General features: G+C 53.4%; 2 protein-coding genes and 1 long non-coding RNA gene across 6 annotated transcripts; 2 read left to right on the top strand and 1 right to left on the bottom strand.

The window, feature by feature from the left end:
• Nucleotides 1-6,134: 6,134 nt before the first annotated feature.
• TLCD3B (TLC domain containing 3B) lies at nucleotides 6,135-18,571 on the top strand. 3 transcript variants are annotated; one of them, XM_011743339.3, is made up of 6 exons: nucleotides 6,135-6,510; nucleotides 7,186-7,316; nucleotides 13,449-13,532; nucleotides 16,149-16,383; nucleotides 17,171-17,266; nucleotides 17,524-18,571. In XM_011743339.3, the coding sequence occupies exons 1-6, from the start codon at nucleotides 6,259-6,261 to the stop codon at nucleotides 17,806-17,808; spliced, it is 1,083 nt and encodes a 360-aa protein (XP_011741641.2). In that variant the 5' UTR covers nucleotides 6,135-6,258; the 3' UTR covers nucleotides 17,809-18,571. The 3 variants fall into 3 exon arrangements, with proteins under 3 accessions (XP_011741641.2, XP_011741642.1, XP_011741643.1); XM_011743340.3 differs by having other exon boundaries at nucleotides 6,155-6,510; nucleotides 7,190-7,316; XM_011743341.2 differs by lacking the exons at nucleotides 6,135-6,510; nucleotides 7,186-7,316 and adding an exon at nucleotides 11,670-12,555.
• Nucleotides 18,572-18,654: 83 nt separating this feature from the next.
• On the bottom strand, nucleotides 18,655-19,780 carry C18H16orf92 (chromosome 18 C16orf92 homolog). Of its 2 annotated transcripts, none has more exons than XM_011743337.3 (4): nucleotides 19,597-19,780; nucleotides 19,116-19,274; nucleotides 18,914-19,001; nucleotides 18,655-18,794 (listed from the first exon to the last, which is right to left on the bottom strand). In XM_011743337.3, exons 1-4 carry the CDS (start codon nucleotides 19,778-19,780, stop codon nucleotides 18,773-18,775), a joined length of 453 nt encoding a protein of 150 aa, XP_011741639.3. In that variant the 3' UTR covers nucleotides 18,655-18,772. The 2 variants fall into 2 exon arrangements, with proteins under 2 accessions (XP_011741639.3, XP_024648913.2); XM_024793145.2 differs by having other exon boundaries at nucleotides 18,914-19,004; nucleotides 19,597-19,660.
• Nucleotides 19,781-19,906: 126 nt separating this feature from the next.
• LOC139359860 (uncharacterized) lies at nucleotides 19,907-22,097 on the top strand. Its single transcript, XR_011616371.1, has 3 exons — nucleotides 19,907-20,007; nucleotides 21,515-21,641; nucleotides 21,969-22,097. It is a non-coding gene; the product is annotated as an uncharacterized lncRNA (long non-coding RNA).
• The last annotated feature ends 4,146 nt before the right edge of the window (nucleotides 22,098-26,243 follow it).

Consider the following 26,243-nt stretch of genomic DNA (forward strand, 5'->3'; position numbering starts at 1 on the left):
AAATAAAAAAATAAAATAAATAAGTAAATAAGTGAATAAATACATAAATAAAGGTGGCTCAGAAAATGAGCATTAGGACAATGATGCCTTCTCAACTGGGATAATATCGCCCCCAAGGGGACAAAAAAAGCTTACTTTTTTTAATATGGAAAAGATATGCGTGAATAGACATACAGTATATCTGTGTTATTAAACTTTCATGATAGGCAACGATTAGAAAAAAAAGTCTGAAAAGGGCTCCTCAGGGGAACAATAATGAAAGAAAAGTTGGGAAACGCTGCTCTCCAAACCAAGGTTTCTCTCGCTTCGCTTGTTTAGCCACTAGTGGGCAGTGAAATTGGCTTAATGGGTCGTGATCAGTATTTCCTGGAAAAATGATGTAGAAAATTCCACAGGGCACTGCATATAATGAGTCAGAATGTGTTGTGCAAAGGTTTTCCATTCAACATGTGGGTACGTGAACTGCGGTCACAAAATAAAAGATATCTCGGCTGGGTGCAGTGGCTCACCTCTGTAATCCCAACACTTTGGGAGGCTGAGGCGAGCGGCTCACTTGAGGTCAGGAGTTCAGACCAGCCTGGCCAATATGGTGTCTCTACTAAGAATACAGAAATTAGCCGGGCATGGTGGCATGTGCCTGTAATTCCAGCTACTCGGGAGGCTGAGGTAGGATAATCACTTACCCGGGAGGCAGAGGTTGCAGGGAGCCGAGATCGTGCCACTGCACTCCAGCCTGGGCAACAGATTGAGATGCTGTCTCAAAAATAAACAAATAAACACATAAATACATAAAGAAACAAAATAAAATATATCTCTTGTGGGTCACTATTTAAAAAAAATTTAAAGCCATTGCTCAAAACCACAATTTTCTCCTCTCATATTTTCTCTCTCAGACAAGCCTGTGCAGCCTTGGACTGTTTTGCCCTAAACAAGAAGAAATCTACAAGGAAAGGAAGAAATGTAGGAGAGAGTCCAGATTCCAGTGAGACTCGGGCCTGACTCTAACCAGCTCATGGCCTGGAAACTTTCCTCCCTTCTACATTTTCTTGTCCAGGGTAAGCACAGGTGCAGAGGAAAATGACCATCCCTGGTCACACACAGTGGCTCACGCCTGTAATCCCAGCATTTTGGGAGACTGAAGCAGGAAGATCGCTTGAGCCCAGGAGTTGAAGACCAGCCTAGGCAACATAGCAAGACCCCATCTCTAGAAAAAAAAAAAAAAACCTCCCCAAATTAGCCAGGTGTGGTGGCGCACGCCTGTTGTCCCAGCTACTCAGGAGGCTGAGGTAGAAGGATCACTTGATCCGGGAGGTGGAGGCTGCAGTGAGCTGTGATTGTGTCACTGTACTCCAGTCTGGGCAACAGAGTGAGACCTTGTCTTAAATAAAAAAAAATAAAAATAAATAAAAAAAAAAAAGGAAAAGAAAATAACCCTGGAGGAGTGCTACTCCTCCTCACTCCTTTTGCCTCTCCTCCTCTCATCTGTTCTCTTCCCCTTTTTCCTTCTCCCATCTTCTCTCCTCCCCTCCCGCCTTCCCCTCTCTTCATCTCCTTTTCATCAGACTTGGAAGGCAGCAGTCACATTGACTGAGTTTGTCATGTACTGTATGGTCTGAAGCATGTCATTCAACTTTTCTCAGACTCAGATTTCTCAGCAGTAAAATGGGGAAGTTATTTGTAAGGTGGCATAGATGATTAAATGGGAGCATGTATATAAAGTGTTTCAGCCCGGTGCCTGGCATGCGGTGGGTGCTGAGAATGACAGTAGCTGACTTGTAATGACAGTAGCTGGCTACCGGCTACCGTGTAAAGTACTGTAGCTTCTATGCATAGGCACGATTTAGTCCTCACAATGAGCTATGCAGGAGCTGGGAAAATAGCAGGGCAGGCTGCCCGGTTTCAGATCCCAGCTCAGGATCTTTTCGTTGTTTTTTTTTTGTTTGTGTGTTTTGTTTTTGTTTTTGTTTTTGAGAGAAAGTCTCGCTCTGTTGCCCAGGCTGGAGTGCAGTGGCACCATCTCGGATCACTGCAACCTCCGCCTACTGATTTCAAGCGATTCTCCTGCCTCAGCCTCCTGAGTAACTGGGATTACAGACATGCACCACTACACCTGGCTAATTTTTGTATTTTTAGTAGGGATGGGGTTTCGCCATGTTGGCCAGGCTGGTCTCGAACTCCTGACCTCAGTTGATCCACCCCCCCGCTTCGCCTCCCAAAGTGCTGGGATCACAGTCATGAGCCACCATGCCTAGCCGCTCTTGGTTTAAGTTTTAATTTTCAGAGGCCCATCCAGAGGGAAGAAAATAAAGTAGCTAAAGAAGCAAACACTGGCCGAGCATGGTGGCTCATGCCTGTAATCCCAGCACTTTAGGAGGCCAAGGCAGGGGGATTGCTTGAGGTCAGGAGTTCAAGACCAGCCTGGGCAACATAGCAAGACCCCATCTCTATAGAAAGTAAAAAGATTCCTTTCCATAGAACATAGCTAATTTTTTTTTTAAATACAAAAATTAGCTGAGTGTGGTGTGCACACCTGTAGTCCCAGCTACTTTGGAGGCTGAGGCAGAGGCTGAGGAGCATTGCTTGAGTCCAGAAGTTTGAGTCTGCAATGAGGTAGTATCACGCCATTGCATTCCAGCCTGGACAACAGAGTGAGACCTTGTCTCAAAAGAATAAGAGGAAGAAGCCTGGCGCAGTGGCTCACGCCTGTAATCCCAGCACTTTGGGAGGCCGAGGTGGGCAGATCACCTGAGGTCAGGAGTTCAAGACAGCTGACCAACATGGAGAAACCCCATCTCTACTAAAAATACAAAATTAGCCGGGTGTGGTGGCACATGGCTGTAATCCCAGCTACTCGGGAGGCTAAGGCAGGAGAATCGCTTGAACCTGGAAGGCAAAGGTTGCGGTGAGCTGAGATTGTGCCATTGCACTCCAGCCTGGATAACAAGAGCGAACCTCCATCTAAAAAAAAAAAAGAATAAGAGGAAGAAGGAGGAAGAGGAGAAGGATAAGTTCTGAAAATATGAATGAGGATGGTCTAAATTGTATTCAGTGGTGATTTTCCCCCCTTTTTAAAAAAAAGCCTTTGGGCCGGGCACGGTGGCTCACGCCTATAATCCCAGCACTTTGGGAGGCCGAGGTGGGCGGATCACCTGAGGTCGGGAGTTTGAGACCAGCCTGACCAACATGGAGAAACCCCGTCTCTACTAAAAATGCAAAATTAGCCGGGTGTGGTGGCACATGCCTGTAATCCCAGGTACTTGGGAGGCTGAGGCAGGAGAATCACTTGAACCTGGGAGGCGGAGGTTGCGGTGAGCCAAGTTCATGCCATCGCAGGCCAGCCTGGGCAACAAGAGCGAAACTCCGTCTCAGGAAAAAAAAAAAAAAAAAAAAAGCCTTTCAGTTCCTTAGGAAAATGAGTTTATGTTTTCTATATCTGCTTAACATTATACAGACAAACAAATTCAGAAAATATGATTTAAACATTTTTATTCACTTCCTGACTGTTTAACCTCGGACAAGGTACCAAACCTCTCCGTGCCTCTGTTTTCTGATCTGTAAAATAGAGGTACAATAATAATCCCTACCCACAAGGTTGCTTTGGATAAATGACTTGATTTTTTTTTTTTTTTTGAAACGGAGTCTCGCTCTGTCGCCCAGGCTGGAGTGCAGTGGCCGGATCTCAGCTCACTGCAAGCTCCGCCTCCCGGGTTTCCGCCATTCTCCTGCCTCAGCCTCCCGAGTACCTGGGACTACGGGCGCCTGCCACCTCGCCCGGCTAATTTTTTGTATTTTTTAGTAGAGATGGGATTTTACCGTGTTAGCCAGGATGGTCTTGATCTCCTGACCTTGTGATCGCCTCCCAAAGTGCTAGGATTACAGGCTTGAGCCACCGCGCCCGGCCATGACTTGATATTTTTAATTAATTTTTTTAGAGACGGAGTTGCACTCTGTGGCCCAAGGCTGGAGTGCAGTCTCATGATCAAAGCTCACTGCAGCCTCAGCCTCCTGTCCTCAAGTGATCCTCCTGCCTTGGCCTCCCAAAGTGCTGGTACTACAGGTGTGCACCACCACACTGGACTTTTTTTTTTTATTTTAGAGACTGAAAATGTAGATCAATGCTTATACCTGTAGTATAAGCAGCATTTAATGATCTGACACTATTATTAACCCAACATCACAGATGAAGAAATTGAGGCTCATAAAGGCTTTGCCCACGATCATTCAGAGAAAGGAAGAGCCTAAATTTAGCATTTTAAAAACTGCAGCTTCACTTTAGGGGCACACATTTTAAGAGGATGCCTCGAGAACGTTTACATATGTATACGCTGGTGATCAATATAAGGGCATTTCCAACACTTCGGAAGGTTCCCTGGGGTCTCCTCCCAGTCAATATCTTCCCCAAGTTAAACACTGTTCTGATTTTTCATGATAGATGTTTTGCTTTTCTGAATTTGATGTAAACAGAGCCATTCAGTGTGTTTCTTTATTTGTTTCTTTATTTCAGCAATAGGGAAATGAAATGTTTCTTTGATTATCTGTGGACTCTGAATTTGAAGTCCATGTACTTCCACGGTAGAAATGGCCTTCTTTTTCTTTCTTTTTTTTGTTTTTGAGACAGAGTCTCGCTCTGTTGCTCAGACTAGAGTGCAGTGGTACAATCTTGGCTCACTGCAACCTCTGCCTCCTGGATTCAAGCAATTCTTCTGCCTCAGCCTCCTGAGTAGCTGGGATTACAGGTGTGCGCCACTATTTTTAGTAGAGATGGGGTTTCACTATGTTGGTCAGGCTGGTCTCAAACTCCTGACCTCGTGATCCACCCACCTTGGCCTCCCAAAGTGCTGGGATTACAGGCGTGAGCCACCGCGCCCGGCCGAAATGACCTTCTTTACCTTTTATCCTACACTGCCTACAATAACTACTTAGGACTGCTTTTTTGGGGGGGCAGAGTCTTGCTCTGTTGCCCAGGATGGAGTGCAGTGGTATGATCATAGCTCATTACAGCCTTGAACTCCTGGGCTCAAGCAATTCTTTCCATTCTTTCGCTTCATCCTTTCAAGTACCTGGGACCACAGGTATGTGTCATTGCACTGGACTATTTTATTATTATTATTTTTGAGACACAATCTCGCTCTGTCGCCCCAGGCTGGAGTGCAGTGGCGGGATCTCGGCTCACTGCAAGCTCCGCCTCCTGGGTTCACGCCATTCTCCTGCCTCAGCCTTCCCAGTAGCTGGGACTACAGATGCCCGCCACCACGCCCGGCTAATTTTTTGTATTTTTAGTAGAGACGGGGTTTCACCGTGTTAGCCAGGATGGTCTCGATCTCCTGACTTCGTGATCTGCCCGCCTCGGCCTCCCAAAGTGCTGGGATTACAGGCATGAGCCACCGCGCCTGGCCTACTATTCTTATTTTTTGTAGAGACAGGGGTTCCACTATATTGCCCAAACTGGTCTTGAACTCCTGACCTCAAGTGATCCTCCCACCTTGGCCTCCCGAAGTGCTGGGATTTCAGGCCTGAGCCACCGCACCTGCTGGTGTTTTTTTTGTTGTTGTTGTTGTTGTTTGTTTTTGTTTTTTTTTGAAACAGAGTCTCTCTCTGTCGCCCAGGCTGGAGTGCAGTGAGGAGATCTCGGCTCACTGCAACCTCTGCCTCCCGGATTCAAGTGATTCTCCTGCCTCAGTCTCCCGAGTAGCTGGGATTACAGGTACCCGCCATCACGCCTGGTTAATTTTTGTATTTTTATTAGAGACGGGGTTCCCCATGTTGGCCAGCATGGTCTTGAACTCCTGACCTCAGATGATCCACCCGCCTTGGCCTCCCGAAGTGCTGGGATTACAGGCGTGAGCCACCACGCCGGGCTGTGCAGCTGCTCTGATTTCCCCCTCCCTCCTTTTCCTTCTTTGTACACGTCCCTGAAACGTAGCTGTCCATCAAGTCACCAATGGATTCTAACTGGCCAATTCTAGGCAAGGCTTGCTGGAACCGCCCCCCAGCCCCCATAGGAAGCAAATGATAGGGCACATGTATCAACTGGCTGGCCAATGGGAGGATGGCATCTTCTAGCCAGTCCACCAACGGGAGAGCATACTCCTGCCCTCCCTAACTGCCTCTGCAGAGTAGCCTCGTGCCTTTGCAGTTTGACACCTTCCTTTTGTCCCAAGAAGGTCCCTTGGAAGCCACTTCAGGAAGGCAGGATGACAGGGCCTGATTCCCTTCATCCTGCCTGTGCCTGCCCCAAACCTCTGCTCCCCAGAGTAGATGGGAGGGGAGGTCTTTCTAAACAAAAATGATATCTATGTAAATATATGTAGTTTCAGCCTTGCGCCTGTTATTTCTTTTGTTTTCTTTTTTAATGGAACAACAATCGCTTTGGCTTTATTTTGTTTTTTCAAGGAATGTCATTTTAAAGTTCCAACTATCTTGACAACCCCCTCCCTTCCTTTTTCCAAGTTTTCGGTGCTGAGGAGAAACATCAACCTTCCTTTCTGTCTTCCAACCTGTCCCTTAGAGGTGAGGCCTGGGGAGAAGGGAGAGGTGACATAAGGTGGGCGGCGGGGGGGGCATGCAGAAGATGGAAAAGGGTGGAGTTTAAGAGTAGGAGGGGCTGGGTGCAGTGGCTCATGCCTGTAATCCCAGCACTTTGGGAGGCCAAGGCAGGCAGATCACCTAAGGTCAGGAATTCGAGATCATCCTGACCAACATAGTAAAGTCCTGTCTCTCTTAAAAACACAAATATTAGCCGGGCACGGTGGCGGGCACCTGTAATCCCATCTACTCAGGAGCCTGAGACACGAGAATTGCTTGAACCCGGGAGGTGGAGGTTGCAGTGAGCCAAGATCATGCCACCACACTCCAGCCTGGGTAACAAGAGCAAGACTGCATCTCAAAAAAAAAAAAAAAAAAAACAAAGAAGAAGAAGAAGAAAAGAAATTGTCTAAATTGGGTGTGTAAAACAAAAAATTAGGATAATTAGGATGTCAAATTGCCCCGGATGATGAATATTAAAAGAGTAATAAGGATGCAAAAGAGCTTACAGAAGAGGTTTGCCTGGTGGCTTTGGATGGCCACAGATGGATGGGTCTCTTGGGCCTTGCCTCATTGGGGGTGAAGAAGGCTGCCGGGGGGTCTGAGGGTGTTGTGTTGAGGTGTTCTCATGGCCGTCTTTTTCTGCCTTCTTGGCTGCAGGCAGGCATGGCCCTGCTATTCGCAGGGGGTTGCGTCTTCTTCCCGTTGTGCTTCACTGTCCTGCGCTGGGGCTTGCAGAACCACGCCAGCCTGCAGATGGAAAAACAAGAGGCTGTCCTGGTAGCATCCAAGTAAGAGGACCAGGGTGCGGGTGTCCTTCCTGGGGCCACGGCTGGTGGAACTGACCTCTTACTTTCAGAATGAGTCCGTGGTGAAAACAGAAGCAGAGTGTGGGGTGGAGCTGGGATTTGGAGTCAAAAGACACCAGCAGGCTGGGCACGGTGGCTCACGCCTGTAATTCCAGCACTTTGGGAGGCTGAAGCAGGTGGATCACCTGAGGTCAGCAGTTCAAGACCAGCCTGGCCAACATGGTGAAACCCCGTCTGAACTAAAAATACAAAAATTAGCCAGGTATGGTGGCAGGTGCCTGTAATCCCAGCTGCTCTGGAGGCTGAGACGGAAGAATCACTTGAACTCGGGAGGTGGAGGTTGCAGTGAGCTGAGATCATGCCACTGTACTCCAGCGTAGGCGACAGAGTGATACTCTGTCTTAAAAAAAAAAAAAAAAAAAGACACCAACAGTGGTGTCTTTTGTGAGTCATTTAATTTCTCTGAACTTCAGATCCCTCACTGGTAAATGGGCTTGATAATAACCCCCACTCTCCTTCATGGAGATGTTGTATGAAGATCATGTGAATCTGTGCCTGTAGAGCAGGGGCTGCAAACTCCTGCAGATAATATGAGGGATGTGGGCTCTGCGGGGAGGATGTGGGCAGGAGGACTCACCTTCTCTGCTGAGGGCCTGTGCTGCTCGGCTCCAGCCACTGATAAAGTTATACAATTAGAACGTGGGCCAATGTTTTCAGTTATGATTCTTTGTCATTGTTGTTGTTGAGACAGGTCTTGCTCTGTTGCCTAGGCTGGAGTGTAGTGGCACTATCATGGCTCACTGCAGCCTTGAACTTCCAGGCTCAACCAATCCTCCTGCCATAGCTGGGACAACAGGAAATGCGCCACCACACCTGGCTAATTTTTTTTTTTTTTGGTAGAAACAGGGTCTCACTATGTTGCCCAAGCTGGTCTTGAACTCCTGGGCTCACAGGATCCTCCCTTCTCAGCCTCCGAAGTGCTGGGATAACAGGCATGAGCCACTGTACCCGGCCTCTTCTTCTTTTGTTTTGAGACAGGGTCTCACTCTGTCACCCAGGCTGAAGTACAGTGACACCACCATGACTCACTGCAGCCTTGACCTCCCTGACAAGTGATTCACCCTGAGAATCAGGCTGACTCCCAAGTTGCTGGGACTACAGATGTGCACCACCATGCCTGGCTAATTTTTGTACTTTTAGTAGAGACGGGGTTTCTCCATGTTGCCCAGGCTGGTCTTGAACTCCTGGGCTCAAGTGATCCTCCTGCCTCGGCCTCCTGGGTAGCTGAGACTACAGGTGCATGTCATTGTGGTGGGCTTCCTCCCAGTTCTTTTTATTCTTTTTTTTGAGACAGAATCTCACTCTGTTGCCCAGGCTGGAGTTCAGTGGCTCAATCGTGGCTCACTGTAACCTCCACCTCCCAAGTTCAAGCAACATTCCTGCTTCAGCCTCCCGAGTAGCTGGTATTACAGGTGTGCGCCACTACATCTGGCTAATTTTTGTATTTTTAGTAGAGATGGGGTTTCACCATGTTGGCCAGGCTGGTCTCAAACTCCTGATCTCAGGTGATCTGCCCACCTCGGCCTCCCAAAGTGCTAGGATTATAGGCATGAGCCACCACGCTCAGCCTCTCCCAATTCTTGAATACTGATAAGTAACTAAGAACTTATTTAAGAACTACTATACTGACAACTGCATACTGGCCAAACAAAACATGTCTGTGGGCTGGGTTGGGCCCTTGGGCTGCAGATCTATGACCTGTGTGACAAAGCTTACCATAAAAGCGCACTATCAGCAAACCATAGGAGCGGGAGGCGGTACATGGAACACAGATTTTACTAGGGTGTCTACATGGATTTCCTGGCAGACAAAAAAGCCTGTCTCTACTCATCTGAAGTGAAACCACAGTTCCATGACCAGCCTTGTAGTCCTCAATCTCGAGTAGTTACGGTGGCCGCCCATCACCCAGCCTCCTCAACCTCAGTCCTTTTTGCAGTTTTGCTCATGTGTGGCTTTGGGGTTATGCAACTATGATTTTTTTGTTTTTTGTTTTCTTTTGAGATGGAGTCTCACTCTGTTGCCCAGGCTGGAGTGCAATGGCGCGATCTCAGCTCACTGCAACCTCCGCCTCTTGGGTTCAAGCGATTCTCCTGCCTCAGCCTCCCAAGTAGCTGGGACTACAGGCGCCCGCCACCACACCTGACTAATTTTTGTATTTTTAGAAGAGATGGGGTTTCACCGTGTTAGCCAGGATGGTCTCGATCTCCTGATCTCATGCTCCGTCAGCCTTGGCCTCCCAAAGTGCTGGGATTACAGGAGTGAGACACCGCGCCCAGCCACAACCATGGGTTTGAAACCCAGCTTTCTTGGCCGGGCGCGGTGGCTCACGCCTGTAATCCCAGCACTTTGGGAGGCTGAGATGGGCGGATCACGAGGTCAGGAGATCGAGACCATCCTGGCTAACACGGTGAAACCCCGTCTCTACTAAAAAATACAAAAAAACTAGCCGGGTGAGGTGGCGGGCGCCTGTAGTCCCAGCTACTGGGGAGCCTGAGGCAGGAGAATGGCATAAACCCGGGAGGTGGGGCTTGCAGTAAGCTGAGATCTCGCCACTGCACTCCGGCCTGGGCAACAGAGCAAGACTCCGTCTCAAAAAAAAAAAAAAAAAAAAGAAACCCAGCTTTCCTCTGGGCATGGTGGCTCCCACCTGTAATATCAGCATGTTGGGAGGCAGAGGTGGGTGGATTGCTTGAGCCCAGGAATTTGAGACCAGCCTGGCCAACATGGCGAAACTTCATCTCTACAAAAAATACAAAAATTACCTGGGCATGGTGGTGTGCGTCCGTAGTCCCAGCTACTCGGGAGGCTGAGGCATGAGGATCATTTGAGCCTGGGGAGGTTGAGGTTGCAGTGAGCCATGATCGTGCCACTGTACTCCAGCCTGGGGGAGAGAATGAGACCCTATCTCAAAAAAACAAAACAAAACAAAACCCACAAGATTTCTAAACCTGTTTCTTCTATAAAACAGGGATACCAAATAAGAATCAGTAGAAATCACCTGGTACTATGCCCAGCATGTAGTAGAAACTCAGAGAGCTGGATCCCCTTTCCCCCTCCAGTGAAGGGCTGAGGGCAGGAGCTAGGTCCGCTATTGTCTCTAAAACCGGCTCCAAATCGGCCTGACTTCCTGGGTGCTTTCCTACAGATCGCCGCTAGAGGGCGGCACAAAACAGCAAATCCCAGTCCCCGGCTTTTCTTCTGGGGAGGCGAGGAGTGGGCTCTGGCAGAGAAAGGCAAACCACAGGGTTGATTATTGAGCTTGGAGACCAAAGGAGTTTGCATAACAGGCCCTTGTCATGCTGAAGTCCACAGGACAGTTGGGATCAGGTGGGAGGGCAGAAGTCAAAGGAGGCAGTGCCTCTGGCTCCAGTCCCACAGCGCGACCCTGGCCCAGTCCCCAGGCCTCACTTTCTTTATGGGCCAGTGAGGAGCTTGCACCAGCCCACCCCGCAGTACTTTCCCACTCTGAAACTAGGCTGTTTGTGGAAGTTGCAGAGGAAGGGAAGTTAGGAGCTCCTAGAGAGCGGTAGGAATTTAGGGGCGGTCAGGAGGGGCTGGCTGTCTGAAGAATAGGGCCTGGGCATCCTAGGGCTCCCTGGGGCTTCCTGAGAGGCAGTGGCCCCCCGCCCCCCCACTCCCCCCTTCTTCCACTCCCTGCCCCTCCGACACCTGCAATGAGAGGGCTCTGCCACTTCTGAACTGGGTGACCTCAGGGAGCCTCAGGATCGTTGCTGGCCCTGTGGGAAGGACAGGCACAGCGCCCTCGGAGCTCCTGCAGCAGACGGGACATGGGCAGCCCTGCGGCACAGTCAGGTGCCCCCTCTGGCCAATGTCAGCTTCCTTCCCGACCATAGGGTGAGGGAGCCTCTGGGTCTGAGGATACTGTGTTGAGATATTTTTCCTCCCATCCCCTCCTTCAGTCTTCCTTCTGAGAAAGCACCACTTGCTCCCGCTCCCTCTCCTGGGGAAGCCTGTCTTTCGCAGGAGTGGGCACCCAAAGCTGGGACCCGGGGCAGGCCCCAGAGGGATGGCTTGGCGAGGGAGGAGATGCCAGGCATTTGCAAAGTGCTGATGGGAAACAGGGTCAGGCCCCTGTGGGGGCTCAGGGCCCCCTCCCAGCTGGCCAAGGAGCCCTAAGCCCCCTTCCTCCCCAAGAGAAGAGCTGGCCCCTGTCCCCAGCAGCCCCCTGTGCCGCCGCAGCTGCTGTTCCTTTAAGGGCCTCCCCCTCCCTCTTTCTCTGCTCCCCCCATCTCTGTCGCAGCCGAGGCTGTGGCTCAGAGCTGCATGGGGAGACGCCGCTGCAGGTCCGGTTTCTCGGTGTCTGGTCGGTGCCATCATTTCCCTGCCCCTCCCCCGCCCTCCCCAAGCTGGTCACTTCCCCTCCCCCTCCCCCTCCCCACCGAGGGGGCAGGGGGCTGGGCACGGAGTCTCTATGATGCCATGTGCGGTGTCTGTGCCGGGTGGCGGGGACCGGGGCGGCAGCGAGAGGAGGCAGTGGAGCTGGGAGAGCGGTGGTGACCGCTGACCGCTTGCCCGGCTACTCCTCCGCTCCCTGCTGCCTGCTCCTCCGCTCCCTCCTGCCTGCCTCCTTCCTTTGGGGCTGGCACCCAGACCCACCCCCACCCCCTCCCCGCCTCCTCGAGCCCTCCCAGCCTCTCACGTAAGCCTCCCCTCCCCACCTGCCTGGTGGCTCCCTCCCCTCCCCCATTTGCATCCTCCTCCTGTCCCCTCTTCCTCTCTGTCCTTCACCAAGCCATCCCCTCCTCGCCTCTCCCCATCCCTCACTGGCCTGCTCCTGCTCCCCTTCTCCCATCCTCCCCTCCCCCGTCTCTGCCCAACTGGCCCCCTCCTGACTCCCCAGTTTCATTGGACTCTCTGGCCCCATCCCGTCGCCGCCCTGTCCCCTTTGTGCCCCTTCCCATCGTTTTCTCCCTCCTTCCCGGGCTTGGCGTCCCTTCTCCACCCCTAACTCCTTCCGCTCAGCCTCCCTGACCCTTCACGGCCCGCCTGCCTCCCTGCCCAAGTCCTCAGCCACCATGCTGACCCCGATGGTGGCCGGGGGGGTGGTGTTCCCCGGACTCTTCCTCCTCTCCAAGAATACGCTCCAGCGGCTGCCCCAGCTGCGCTGGGAGGAGGCCGACGCGGTCATTGTCTCAGCCAGGTAAACCACTTTCCTTCCCCTCAGCTCCTCTCTGCTTCTTGGGCTTCTCAGGGAATGGAAAGGACCTGGCACTTCTCTGGACCCTCAGTGGCTGGGTATTGGGAGTTCCTATGGGGGTTGGGGGCTTTACCCCCAGGCTTCCTCTCTCCTCACTGCCTGCCTTGCTCACTGTCCTGGGAGACCTCGTCCAGCCCTGCCATCTGGTCTACTAGTGTTCAGCCTGCCTCTCTCTTCTTCCCGGTACACCCTCCCACCCTCCAAAACAGGGCCGGCATGCAGTGAAGACATTCCTGTAAGACATTAGGGAACGAGGCCAGGGCCAGACAGCTAGGTGTCATTCAGGGCGAGTGTTTGGGGGCCAGGGATGGAGGAGTGGATGGTGCAACTGTATACCCCTAGAACAGGGCCAGAGTGCAGAGTGGAGGCTAGTGGCAGTCAGGAGACAGTGGGAGAGTGATTGGGGAGCTCGGGGGTCACAAAGGGTCCAGAGTGAGGCCCGCGTCATGACTGGGCAGCTGAATGGGGCAAGAACTGGCCCAGGCTCCCCTCGTGGGGAGAGGTCTGGATCAGCAGCTCACTCTTAGTGGGGTCTCACCTCAGGACGGACACCCTGCCGCCCCGAGAAGAGGGAGACTCAGTTTCCACAAATGGGGAAGGGAGAAGGTGGCAAGGAGTGGGGTGGACCGAGGAACAGCAGCCGAGCAGACCAGAGAGCCGTGAGGTGCCTGTGGTGGGGCACATTTCAGGCAGCCCAGCCTTGGGAGAAGGCGGGCAAGGACTGGTCCGAGAAGTGGCTGAATGCAAAGTGCAGTCGCTAGACTAGCAACGAGGAGAAATCAAGGCACACGCCTCTTCCCTTCTGCCCTTCTAGCACGCCTCCCTCTCTCCCCCAGGCTGGTGTCCTCTGTCCAGGCCATCATGGCCTCCACTGCCGGCTACATCGTCTCCACCTCCTGCAAGCACATCATCGATGACCAGTAAGTGCCGCGAGAACCCCCCTGCCCAGGTGCCAGTGGTTGGTGTGTACACATAACCCTGGAAGACCCCACATCTTGGAGGGAACTCTGTCCGTGGTCCCCAAGCCCTTAACTTAGACCTGAGCAAGTTCACTGCAATAACTGCAACTCAACACCCAGGGATAAATTTATCCCGTCCTGTCCTTAAAGGTCAGAACCAGGGGGAGAAGGAGCGGGGATCACAGAGGATCCTCAAAGCGCTTCCTAGTTGGCTTCCAGGTCTCCTGTGTTGTCGTGGGTTCCCCACCTCTTCCCTGCCTTCCACCCCAGGAGGCAGATCCCATTTCCCTCCAGCACCCAGATGGGGTGCCCCCTCCTCATGCCGGGCTCACCCCTCAGGCCCTCCCAGAATCCAGGCATCTGGCACCCACTCCATGCGTGAGGGAGAGGAGAGGAGAAAGATGACACGCACAAGGCCACACACGGCCAGGCAGTGCAGGAGGGGATGAGGGCGAAGAGGCCAAAATGTGGCCAGGCAGCTGCTGCAGAGTCTGGTGCTTGCCAAAAAGGCCCAGAGGTGTGCGGGCAGGAGGCGGAGGACGGAGAGGAGAGGGGCCCTGTCCGTGGTGCTGACGACCGCCCTAGGTGACTCATGGGTGGCCCATTGCAAGTTGCCTTGGAGGTGCCCACAACACCCGCTTCGTAGCTTTCAGCGCCACTTCCCTTCTGTGGCAGCCCCTGAGTCCCAGGGGACATTCTCTGGACGCTTCTGACGGGGGGTGCCCTGTTTCTGTTTGCCTCCTCTTTTTCCGAAGATGAGTTGCCTCTTCTGTGGTGAGGCAGCCGCCCTTCCTGGAAGGGCTTCATCGAGAGGAATTGAGTTAAGTGGCAGCTGCAGAGGACAGTTCTTGGCTTAACTCTTTCTTCACACCCTGCCCAGGGACTTGGCTGCTTCTTGGCCTCTGCCCGCCCCTCCCCACCCCTTCTCCAAGCCGAGCCTGGGATCCAGCACTTCCTCCCCAGCCTTCACATGCAGAGGTCACCTTTTGGTTTCTGCACCCCCCCTGCTCCCCAGGCCCCCTGTGTCTGTTCCTGTCCTTCCTCCCTGCTTTAATCCTCAGGTAGGTGGGGAGGATCCGGGTTAATCCAGGGCAGCAGCTGTTCCTACTTCTGAGCACCTAATTGCCAAGAGGGTGGGGATGGGATTTAACACCTCACATGACAGCCCAGGGCCTGGTGGCCCCTCCTGGTCTCCTGCACCAGCCCAGCGGGCCCCATCTCCCATCACCTCTGCTGGGCCTGCATTGTGGGCAGCTTCCTTCCCTGACTCCTCCAGGCCACTTGGACCTTTTCTCCCTGTGTTCTTGCCTCGCATTCTCTGCAGCTGCTCCTCCCCTCTCATCTTCCCCTGCCTCTGGGCTGCAGCTCCACACCACTGCATCACAGTCTCAGGTTCCCTTTTCCCTGGTACCGTCCCTGCTGGAGAATGGGCTGGCTCCACTCACAGGCTGCCTGCCTTAGGCTCCCCATCCTCAGAGACCTCAGCCCCAACTTCTCCACAGCTCCCTCCACATGCCTCATGTTTGGTGATAACTTCTGGCTGACTCTGCTTTCATCCCTCCTCCCCCATGTGGGGCGAGCTCCCCGGGGCCTACCTCTCTGACCTTCCGCCCCCACCCCAGACCAGTCTCGGGACTACAGGATTTAAGAGAAACTGGCAATGTGCTGACTCCAGAAGAAAAATGCTGTCTTGTCTATTCATCCATTTCTCATTTTTGTTTACTCTCCAAGTACATGGAACTTTCTCTGTCCTTGGCTCCTTTTGTTCTGCATTTTCCCCTTAATGCCTGGCTGTCCCTGAGAAACAACACAAAACAGAAAAGAGATGGGGTCACTTTGGGGCAGGGCAAACAGCGCTGACAAGACCCCTCACTTGCCAACAGGGCCTGTCTCTGATGCCTCTTGGACCTTCTGGGGACAGTGGAGATGGCAGTGAGGGCTGTGGAGCCACTGCCCATGTCCCTTCCTTGGCCAGGTTACCTAGCCCGTCTGTGACTCACTTCCTCACCTGTACGGTGGGGGTTATGGCCACACCTACCTTTTACAGGGTTTTGGGAGGGGTAAATAAGTGCATGCACGGGAAGTTTGGAAGAGCGCCTGCCTCAGGAGGCAGGAATGGGGGTCCACCCCTGTGACCTCTCTCTCCAGCACTCTCACCCATTCAGCTGTTGCTGGTCCTAACCTCATGGTAAGGTTAGGACAAATAACCACGGCAAGGAAGGTCCCACCTGCCTGGCCTGGGCTTATTTTGGCACTCTATCTGTGCCATTTGGTCTGTGGGCATCTTCTGTTCTTTTCTTTTCCCCCCACTTTACTGCAGAGAGAGGAACATGGGTGGGTTCTGAGGCCACAGATTTGAATGCCAGCACCGTCGCTTACTAGCTGCGTGACTGCGTGAGCTTGGGCAAGTTTCTCACCCTCTACCCTCTGGATCCCTCATCTGTACCTGAGACTCCACTGCTGTCCAGGGCTGCCGTGCCAACCCCTGAGATCTGCCCCCGCCCACTGGTGTCCCCTTTCCTCCTTGCTCCCCACACCCACCCACCCCCTCCCCCCTCCTGTCTCTCTGCCCAACAGACACTGGCTGTCCTCTGCCTACACGCAGTTTGCTGTGCCCTACTTCATCTACGACATCTATGCCATGTTTCTCTGTCACTGGCACAAGCACCAGGTCAAAGGGCATGGAGGGGATGACGGAGTGGCCAGAGCCCCGGGCAGCACGTGGGCCATAGCGCGTGGCTACCTGCACAAGGAGTTCCTCATGGTGCTCCACCATGCCGCCATGGTGCTGGTGTGCTTCCCGCTGTCGGTGGTGAGTCCCGGGGAGCTGGGCGGGTGGGGTGTGGGTGGCCTGCTCCTTGGTCCCACTGGTGCTGGCAGGAACCTGGGAAGCCCTGGGTCTGGGTACTGGCAGCCAAGCAGACCCAGCACGTTTCCAGGGAAAGTTGTGGACAGGCAGGGTTCACTGAGCACCAGCCCAGGGGCACCAGGGTGTGGGGGCAGCCTGGCCCCGGGCTGGACAATGCCCGGCTGCAGCACTTTGGATCTGTGGTTGCACATCTCTGAGCCTCAGTTTCCTCACCTGTTACATAAGGAACACGGTCTTTCTGCAGGACTGTAAGAGGGATGCAGCCAAGTCATGCACCTGCTCCCGCACCCAGGTGTTCTTTCTCTTTTTTCTCTTTCCAAGCCGGAGTCTCTCTGTGTCACTCAGGCTGGAGTGCAGTGGTGTGATCTCGGCTCACTGCAACCTCCGCCTCCTGAGTTCAAGTGATTCTCCCACCTCAGCCTCCCCAGTAGTGGGGATTACAGGTGCCCGCCAACATGCCTGGCTAATTTTTTTGCTATTTTTAGTAGAGACGGGGTTTCTACTGTTGGTCAGGCTGGTCTCAAACTCCTCACCTCGTGATCCACCTACCTCGGCCTCCCGAAGTGCTGGGATTACAGGCGTGAACCACCGCGCCCAGCCCTGCACCCAGGTGTTTTGACATTCAGAGTCAAGCATCTCCAAAAGTGACAGAGGGGAAAGAGGAAGGGTGGGGGCTGCCTAAGAACCCAGGGGGAGCCCCAGCTCCTCACCTTCCTGCCTGTGTGCTCAGGTGTGGCGACAGGGGAAGGGAGACTTCTTTCTGGGTTGCATGTTGATGGCAGAGGTCAGCACACCCTTCGTCTGCCTTGGCAAGATCCTCATCCAGGTGAGTGAGCACGGGAGGGTGCGGGAGCCCGATGGGGGGGGGCACGGGTAAGGGAGGGACCTTCAGGGTTGCTGCCAAGGGCTCTGGCCCCTTCGTCATTCCCCCCCTCACCCCTTGCCTTTTGAGCTCGTGCTTGTGTCCTGGCAAAGTGTCCGGTCTGGGAGGAGCTGCCTGCTAGGGTTGCAGGGAGGCAGGGAGAGGGCCAAGGGGGGCCAAGCCCTTCTGCCGCGGCGGCCACGGTGTCCGTGTTCCCTTAGTACAAGCAGCAGCACACGCTGCTGCACAAGGTGAACGGGGCCCTGATGCTGCTCAGCTTCCTGTGCTGCCGGGTGCTGCTCTTCCCCTACCTGTACTGGGCCTACGGGCGCCACGCCGGCCTGCCTCTGCTGGCCGTGCCCCTGGCCATCCCCGCCCACGTCAACCTGGGCGCTGCGCTGCTCCTGGCCCCTCAGCTCTACTGGTTCTTCCTCATCTGCCGCGGGGCCTGCCGCCTCTTCTGGCCCCGCTCCCGGCCACCCCCGGCCTGCCAGGCCCAGGACTGAGGCCGGGGACCAGGACCCTCCCCCTCCCCACCCCCACCCCTGTGGAGACAGGGCTCTGGGGCTGATGGCTGGGGGTGGGAGCCAGGGTCCTCTTGCCCGGACAACCCCAGGACTGACGATGACCCTGAAAGGGAAGAGGCCCCACGCCTCGGGGACTGAATGAGGGGAGAGAGGGAACCTCTTCTCCTTACTGTGCCCCCTTCCTGCACACCCCTGCGCGGGAGGAGGGGAGGGGGCACCACCTCCCACCCACTGAGGGCAGGAGGGCTTGTGGGGAGGGAGACCGACAGGGTTTCAAGGGGACCAGGAGTCAGAATGTGGGGAGGCGCCTCTGCCAAGGCCATCCCAGCCCCTCTGCTGCCACCCCCCAGGGCTCCCCATCACCCGAGAGGAGAGGACGCCCCAACTAACTCGGCTGGCCCTCGGGCCTCCCGAGCGGCCGGCTGCAACCACGGCTCCTCTCCAGGGTAGGCCAGCTTGAGGAATCTTATTTATTTTATTTATTTACCCAAATTTGAACTAGTCTGTTGGGTTGAGGGGTTGAGGGAGAGAGGTGGCTGCTACCCCCAAGCCTTCCCAGTGCTGACAACCCCGGGGGCAGGCGAGGGCGCCCAGTCCCTCACCATCGGCTGCACATCGCGTCCTCGGGCCCTGCCATGTCCCTGGTGCTACTGACCTCTCAAGGCTTCCTCCAATCTGGGGTCGGGGGACCCTGGGAGGTGCTTTACAGACCGCTAATAAAAGACGATCTGCGTGAACGCCACCAAGGCCCTCACCATCAAGTTCTTTGGGGCTGGGAAGGGAGGAGGTGGGGGGCTTGGGCTGTGGGAAACGCACAGGGAGTGGGATACCCAGCTCCTCACTGGGCAGTCAGGGAGGAGAAAGGTGGGGAACTTTTGCTCATCGACAGGAGAGGAGGTGGGTGTGGGTGCTCAGGTTGAGTCCGGGGCCCCTGTCCGGCTCTTTAGGCCCCTTTCTGGAAGTTTCTGTGGGGCATGGAGATCAGAGGGGAGAGGTCACACCCTGCCCCACTAGAACTGGGCTCTTCAGCTGCTCCCAAGGAAGGTGGTGGTGGGTGGGGTTGGAGAAAGGGGGCAGGCCTTACATGTGGGTGCAGAACTGGAAAAGGAGAAAGAAGACGACCACCACCAGGAAGCCTACCAGGATGTGATGGAAGAGCCCGGGGCTGGAACCTGCTAAACAAGCAGGACCCTTAATTCCCCTCTGATGGCCCAATGGAAGGGTCGGGGGCTGCTCTCCTCCAGGCCCTGGTGGGGAGGGAGGTCCCTTCTCTAGCTGGTTCATACCTGAGTTAACAAACATGATGGGTTTCTCTCCAATAAACTGGGCCACAGCCAGGAGCCTGGCTTGGTCTGAGTCTGGATAATCGAAGAAGTCAGGCCTGTCTAAGAAGCGCGGAGACTCTGTCCCCAGGGCTGACGCCGTGGCACGCTTGGGTCTGGGTACTAGGATTCAAGCAAAGTCTGTGACAACAGCCAAGCTGACCCCTGCCTTTATCTCTGAAGGCTGAAGCTGGCTTGGGACCCTATGAGACCACCCAGCCTTATTGTGGAGGCTGTGGAAGGTCTTGATTTCCCTCAGGGTCAGCTGGGTGCACCACGACAAGGCCCATGGTTGTCGGGGGGTGGGTGGGACCAGCAGGATGGGAGAGAAGAGTGGAGAGAAAAGGAGAAGGTGCAGGGTTGGCTTCCCAGTCCCTAAGTGGGCATCACCCTTTATGCCCCCAGAGCTGCCTGCCTTCCCACTGCTCCCAAGACAGCTTCTCACCAGTGTCTATGGCCCCTATTGCAGCCAGCCACACCCACACCAGCACCCATGGCCACAACCTCATGACTGCTATCATGAGGTGGGGGCTCTGTGATGTCACAGCCCAGAGCTGTTCTGATGGCACTCTGGGGTGAGGGGAGGAAGTGCTAGGAGCTGGGACCCCTTCCCCATCCCTCACCCTCATCAGAAGAGGAGAGGAGAGGAGAGATTGGGACCAGTCTTCATCCTCTGGAATGTTGCTGATGATAAAGCCATAATGGTGGCAGCCCCAGCGTTTACAAAGAGGAGGGCTGCGGCAGGGCCATCTTGCTGAAAGCCAGAACTAAAGGAAGCTGTGTTTAGACAACAGGCACAATTTGGGGTGGTGGCACCGGGCCACACACCTCCAGTTACCCCTTGGATCAACCACAGGTAGCATTTGTTTTATTTATTTTCATTTTTTTGGAGACAGGGTCTCTGTCACCCAGGCAGGAGTGCAGTGGCACGATCTTGGCTCACTACAGCCTCCGCCTCCCAGGTTCAAGTGATTCTCCTGCCTCAGCCTCCTGAGTAGCTAGGATTACAGCTGCCTGCCACCACACCCGGCTAATTTTTGTATTTTTAGTAGAGACAGGGTTTCACTGTGTTGGTCAGGCTGGTCTCGAACTACTCACCTCAGGTGATCTGCTTGCCTCGGCCTCCCAAAGTGCCCGGCCTATTTTATGTCTTTTCAGAGACAGGGTCTCACTCTGTCACCCAGGCTGGAGTACAGTGGTATGATCACTGCAGCCTGGAACTCTTGGCCTCAAGTGATCCTCCCAAGTCAGCCTCCTGAGTAGCTGGGACCACAATCATGTGCCACCATGCCTGGCTAATCTTTGCATTTTTTGTAGAGATGAGGTCTTGTTATGTTTTTTTGTTTTTTGTTTTTTGTTTTTTTTGAGACGGAATCTCGCTGTGTCGCCCAGGCTGGAGTGCAGTGGCCAGATCTCAGCTCACTGCAAGCTCCGCCTCCCGGGTTTACGCCATTCTCCTGCCTCAGCATCCCAAGTAGCTGGGACTACAGGTGCCCACCACCTCGCCCGGCTAGTTTTTTGTATTTTTTAGTAGAGACGGGGTTTCACCGTGTTAGCCAGGATGGTCTCGATCTCCTGACCTCGTGATTCGCCCGTCTCGGCCTCCCAAAGTGCTGGGATTACAGGCTTGAGCCACCTCGCCCGGCCGAGGTCTTGTTATGTTGTCCAGGCTGGTGTCGAACTCCTGGCCTCAGATGATCCTCCAGCTTCAGCCTCCCAAAGTGCTGGGATTACAGGCGTGAGCCACCATGCCCAGTGGGTAGCATTTATTTGACACCTATTACTATGCTGGCTGGACTCCATTTATGGCCAAGTTCCTTGCACAAATTGGTTCATTTACCCTTGCACTGACCCTCAGAGGCAGGTACTCTGTTTTTGTTTTTTTTTGTTTTTGAGACGGGGTCTTGCTCAATCGCCCAGGCTAGAGTGCAGTGGCACGATCTCGGCTCACTGCAAACTCTGCCTCCCGGGTTCACACCATTCTCCTGCCTCAGCCTCCCGAGTAGCTGAGACTACAGGCGCCCACCAAAACGCCTGGCTAATTTTTTTGTATTTTTAGTAGAGACGGCGTTTCACGGTGTTAGCCAGGATGGTCTCTATCTCCTGACATCGTGATCTGCCCGCCTCGACCTCCCAAAGTGCTGAGATTACAGGCGTGAACCACTGCGCCTGCGCCCGGCCTTTTTTTTTTTTTTTTTTGAGATGAAGTTTCACTCTGTTGGCCAGACTGGAGGGCAGAGGCACAATCTCAGCTCACTGCAACCTCCATCTCCTGGGTTCAAGCGATTCTCCTGCCTCAGACTCCTGAATAGTGGGATTACAGACACGCACCACCACTGTCCGGCCAATTTTTGTATTTTTAGTAGAGATGGGGTTTCACCATGTTGGCCAGGCTGGTCTTGAACTCCTGAACTCAGAAGATCCGTCCGCTTCGGCCTCCCAAAGTGTTGGGATTACAGGCATGAGCCACTAAGCCCAGCCCAGAATCAGGTACTCTTGCCTCCCTTATACACCGGAGGAAATCATGGCACAGAGGGGAAATGTAGTGTGGGCAATGCGCACTTCCTGGGGGCTGGGGGTTCCTCTCTGAGGCTCCCCCTCGCATCGTGTCCGCAGATCCAGGGGCACAGGGCTCTCCCCATCCTCCCCCGACCCTGCCTCAGTGCTCAGCTGGGAACTACCCTGGGGTTAGGAACCGAGAGGAGTAGCAGGCTTCTCCCACTAGGTGGCAGCAGCGTCCGCGCCTGAGTCCCCGCTCCCACCCTAGGGAAGGCGCTGCCGGGCGGACTCCCGGGCCTCCTCTCGCATCTTCCACAGGTTGCATCTGAGGCTGCAGGAAAACGGATGGCTGGGAATGGCCGTCGGGGGTTGGTCAGAGGAAGTCCCTAGGCCCTTTCCGAGGCACATCTCTTGGCCATTCACGCATCCTTCGCAGACTCCGCTCTCTGCACCTCCGTTTCCTCTTCTGTGGCCGGCGGCTCCCCTGTGGCCACCCCATCGCCCGTCTCTGCCACCTCCCAACAGCCATTTCCACTCCTGCGGTCCCACACCAGCTAAGGAGAGCTCCCTTCTGATTGGCAGGTGGGCCTGTCTGTCACGGGCATGTTCCATCCCGCCCAAGCCCAAGAACACTCCAGGGTCTCCTTAGTTTCACGACGAAGATGCGTGCTCATAGGACTCTGCAGACCCAGTGTCGCGACTTCGCCCAAAGCCAGGCGTGTATCTGTGCGCGTGTGAGGTGCTCTGCAGCAACTCTATGCAGAGAACAGGAGGGCTAGGACTCGGGGTACTTGCCATGAACCGCTTCGAGTTCCTAAACAAGTAAAAAGCCCAGAGAGACAAAAAAAAAAGGGGGGCGGCGGGGCAGGGGTGGGGAAGGAGGGAAACCAATATCTATGGGACTGGCTCACGTGGGCTGCTTCCCCTGTGCTGCGCTGATGGCTTCCTTTTTTTTTTTTTTTTTTTTTTTTTTTTTTTTTTTTGAGACAAGATATTGCTCTGTCTGTCACCCAGGCTGGAGTGCAGCCTCGACCTCCTGGGCTCAAGCGATCCTCTCACCTCAGCCTCCCAAGTAGCTGGCACGACGGGCGTGCACCACCACACCTGCTTATTTTTTGTTTTGTTTTGTTTTTTTGAGATGGAGTTTCGCTCTGTCGGCCATCCTGGAGTGCAGTGGCGTGATCTTGGCTCACTGCAACTTCCGCCTTCTTAGTTCAAGCGATTCTCCTGCCTCAGTCTCCCGAGTAGCTGGGATTAAAAGCACGTGCCACCATACCTGGCTAATTTTTGTAGTTTTTTTAGTAGAGACGGGGTTTCATCATGTTGGCCAGTCTGGTCTCAAACTCCTGACCTCAAATGATCTGCCCTCCCTGGTCTCCTAGAGTGCTGGGATTACAGGCATGAGCGACTGTGCCCAGCCTACTTATTTTTTTCTTTGTAGAGACGGGGTCTTGCTATGTTGCCCAGGCTGGTCTCAAACTTCCGGGCATAAGTGATCCTCCCACTCTGGCCTCCCAAAATGCTGGGATGACAGTTGTGAGCCGCCACGCAGGTCACTTATAAGAAAGAGGAAGGGATTTATCCAAAGCCACAGGGCATGTGAGAGGCAGCAGAAGGGACTCAGTAATGTGGTTTTTGGGTCAGGCGCGGTGCTCACGCCTATGATCCCAGCACTTTGAGAGGCCGAGATGGGGTGGATCACTTGAGGCCAGGAGTTCGAGACCAGCCTGCCCAACATGATGAAATCCCGACTCTACTAACAATCCAAAAAAAGGCTGGGCGTGGTGGCTCACACCTATAATCCCAGCACTTTGGGAGGCCAAGGCGGGTGGATCACCTGAGGTCAGGAGTTCAAGACCAGAGTGACCAATATGGTGAAACCCCATCTCTACTAAAAATACAAAAATTAGCCAGGCATGGTAGCATGCGCCTGTAGTCCCAGTTACTCGGGAGGCTGAGACAGGAGAACTGCTTGAACCCAAGAGAGAGAGGTTGCAGTGAGCCTAAATTGCACCACTGCACTCCAGCCTGGGTGATAGAGTGAAACTTCGTCTCAAAAAAAAAAAAAAAAAAAATTAGCCAGGCGTGGTGATGCGCGCCTATAGTCCCAGCTAATCAGGAATCTGAGGCAGGAGAATCACTTGAGCCCAGTAGGTGGAGGTTGCAGTGAGCCAAGATCATGCCACTGCACTCCAGCCTGGGTGACACTCGAGACTCTATCTCAATAAATAAATAAATAAATTAATTAATTAATTAATAAATAACCTGGTTCCTGATGCTGGGCCAGAGCTTGTGCCCCAGGCCCACACGCAACTGCTCCTTGAGGTTAGCTGGGAGAAGGGACACAGAGCCTATGGCCTTTGGGGTTGACTTTTTTTTTGTTTTCTTAAATGCTTCAAAAACATACAGCTACTTTCTCTACCAGAAAAGGCCGTTTCAACCCAAACAATGCATTATCCATTCATCCATTTATCCATCCATGACATAAATGTGCTGAGCTCCTGCTATGCACTGGCCGGACTCCATTTATGGCTCAGAAATCACCAGGGTATGGTCCTTGCCCTCAAGAGTGACAAGGGAGAGAACTCATAGATGCGCATCATTCTAGAGTAGATGGGCAACTCTGGGTCATCTACACCTGCTGTCTCCACTCCCTCACCTTTAATGGACTCTTCGATCTCTTATTTTTTTGAGATGGAGTCTCATTCAGTCACCCAGGCTGGAGTGCAGTGGCGTGATCTCGGCTCACCGCAACCTCTGTCTCCCGGTTCAAATGATTCTCCCACTTTGGCTTCCTGAGTAGCTGGGATTATAGGCACCCACCACCACGCCCAGCTAATTTTTGTATTTTTGGTAGAGACGGGGTTTTGCCACGTTGGCCAAGCTGGTTTCAAACTCCTGACCTCAGGTGATCTGCCTGCCTCTGCCTCCCAAAGTGCTGGGATTACAGGCATGAGCCACTGCGCCCGGCCAATTCTTCGACCTCTTCTAATCTGGCTTTGTCCCCACCAATCCACTGAAGCCGCTTTGATCAAGTCCATGAAAGAGCTCATAATCTGTCAAATCAAATGGTTCTCTCTCTTTCCATTCTCTCTGCTTCCCAGCAGGTGCACCTGTCCCTGACTCAGATCCCCAGAGCCACACTCACCAATTCTCAGGACTCCTTCTCCAGCCAACTCAGCCTGGGGCCTTGTCTTGCTATCTATATTCTCTGCTTAGGTGATCTCATCCGTACTCGTGGCTTTAAATACCATCTATATGCCAGTGACTCACAAATGTATATTTCCAGCCCAGACCTCTCCTCGGAGCTCCAGACTCTGAGATGTCTGTTTGTGATGTCCAAATACATCTCCAAGGCAATGGATCATAAATGGAGTCTTACTCCAGACCTGCTCTGCTCCCATCTTTTCATCTCAGTGGATGGTCCCATCATTCCTCTAGATGGTCTGTTCAACACAGAAACCTAGGAATCATCCTGAATCCTTATCTCTCACCTAATGAGCCCCAAATTGAGACCTGTTAGGCCAGGTTTGGGGGCTCATGCCTGTAATCCCAGCAATTTGGGAAGCCAAGGTGGGAGGATCACTGGAGGCCAGGAGTTCAAGGTTCAAGTGAGCCATAATTGTGCTGCTACACTCCAACCTTGGTGACAGAGAATCACATCTGTAAAAAAATAAGAATAAAAAGATCTGTTGGTTTAATGTTCTTTTCTTCCCTTCCTTCCCTTCCTTCCTCCCTCCCTCCCTCCCTTCTCTCTCTCTCTCTCTTTTTCTTTCCTTCCTTTCTCTTTTTTCTTTTCTTTTCTTTTCTTTTCTTTTCTTTCTTTCTTTCTTTCTTTCTTTCTTTCTTTCTTTCTTTCTTTCTTTCTTTCTTTCTTTCTTTCTTTCTTCCTTTCTTTCTTTCTTTCTTTCTTTCTTTCTTTCCCTTCCTTCCTTCCTTCCTTCCTTCCTTCCTTCCTTCCTTCCTTCCTTCCTTCCTTCCTTCCTTCCTTCAGCATTTCACTCTGTTGCCTAGGCTGGAGTGCAGTGATGCAGTCATAGCTCAGTGCAGCATCAACCTCCCAGGCTCAAGCGATCCTCTCACCTCAGCCTCCTAAGTAGCTGGGACTGCATGATCAAGTCACCATGCCCAACTAATTTGTTTTTGGTTTTTTTTGGTAGAAATAGGATTTCACTATGTTGCCCAGGCTGGTCTTGAACTCCAGGGCTCAAGGGATTCTCCTGCCTTGGCCTCCCAAAGTGCTGGGATTATAGCACCCAGCCTCAATTTTATTTTCTTTTGTTTTCTTTTTTTTTTTTTCTTCCGAGATGGAGTTTCACTCTGTTGCCCAGGCTGGAGTGCAGTGGCGTGATCTCAGCTCATTGCAACCTCTGCCTCCTAGGTTCAAGTGATTCTTGTGCGTCAGCCTCCTGAGTAGCTGGAATTACAGATGCGTGCCACCAAGCCCACCTAATTATTTTTGTATTTTTAGTAGAGATGGGGTTTCGCCATGTTGGCCAGGCTGGTCTCGAACTCCTGGCCTCAAGCAATTCTCCCACCTCGGCCTCCTGAGGTGTTGGGATTACAGGCGTGAGCCACTGTGCCAGCAATAGG

Source organism: Macaca nemestrina, chromosome 18 (assembly GCF_043159975.1).
Source record: "Macaca nemestrina isolate mMacNem1 chromosome 18, mMacNem.hap1, whole genome shotgun sequence".
NCBI lineage: Eukaryota > Metazoa > Chordata > Mammalia > Primates > Cercopithecidae > Macaca > Macaca nemestrina.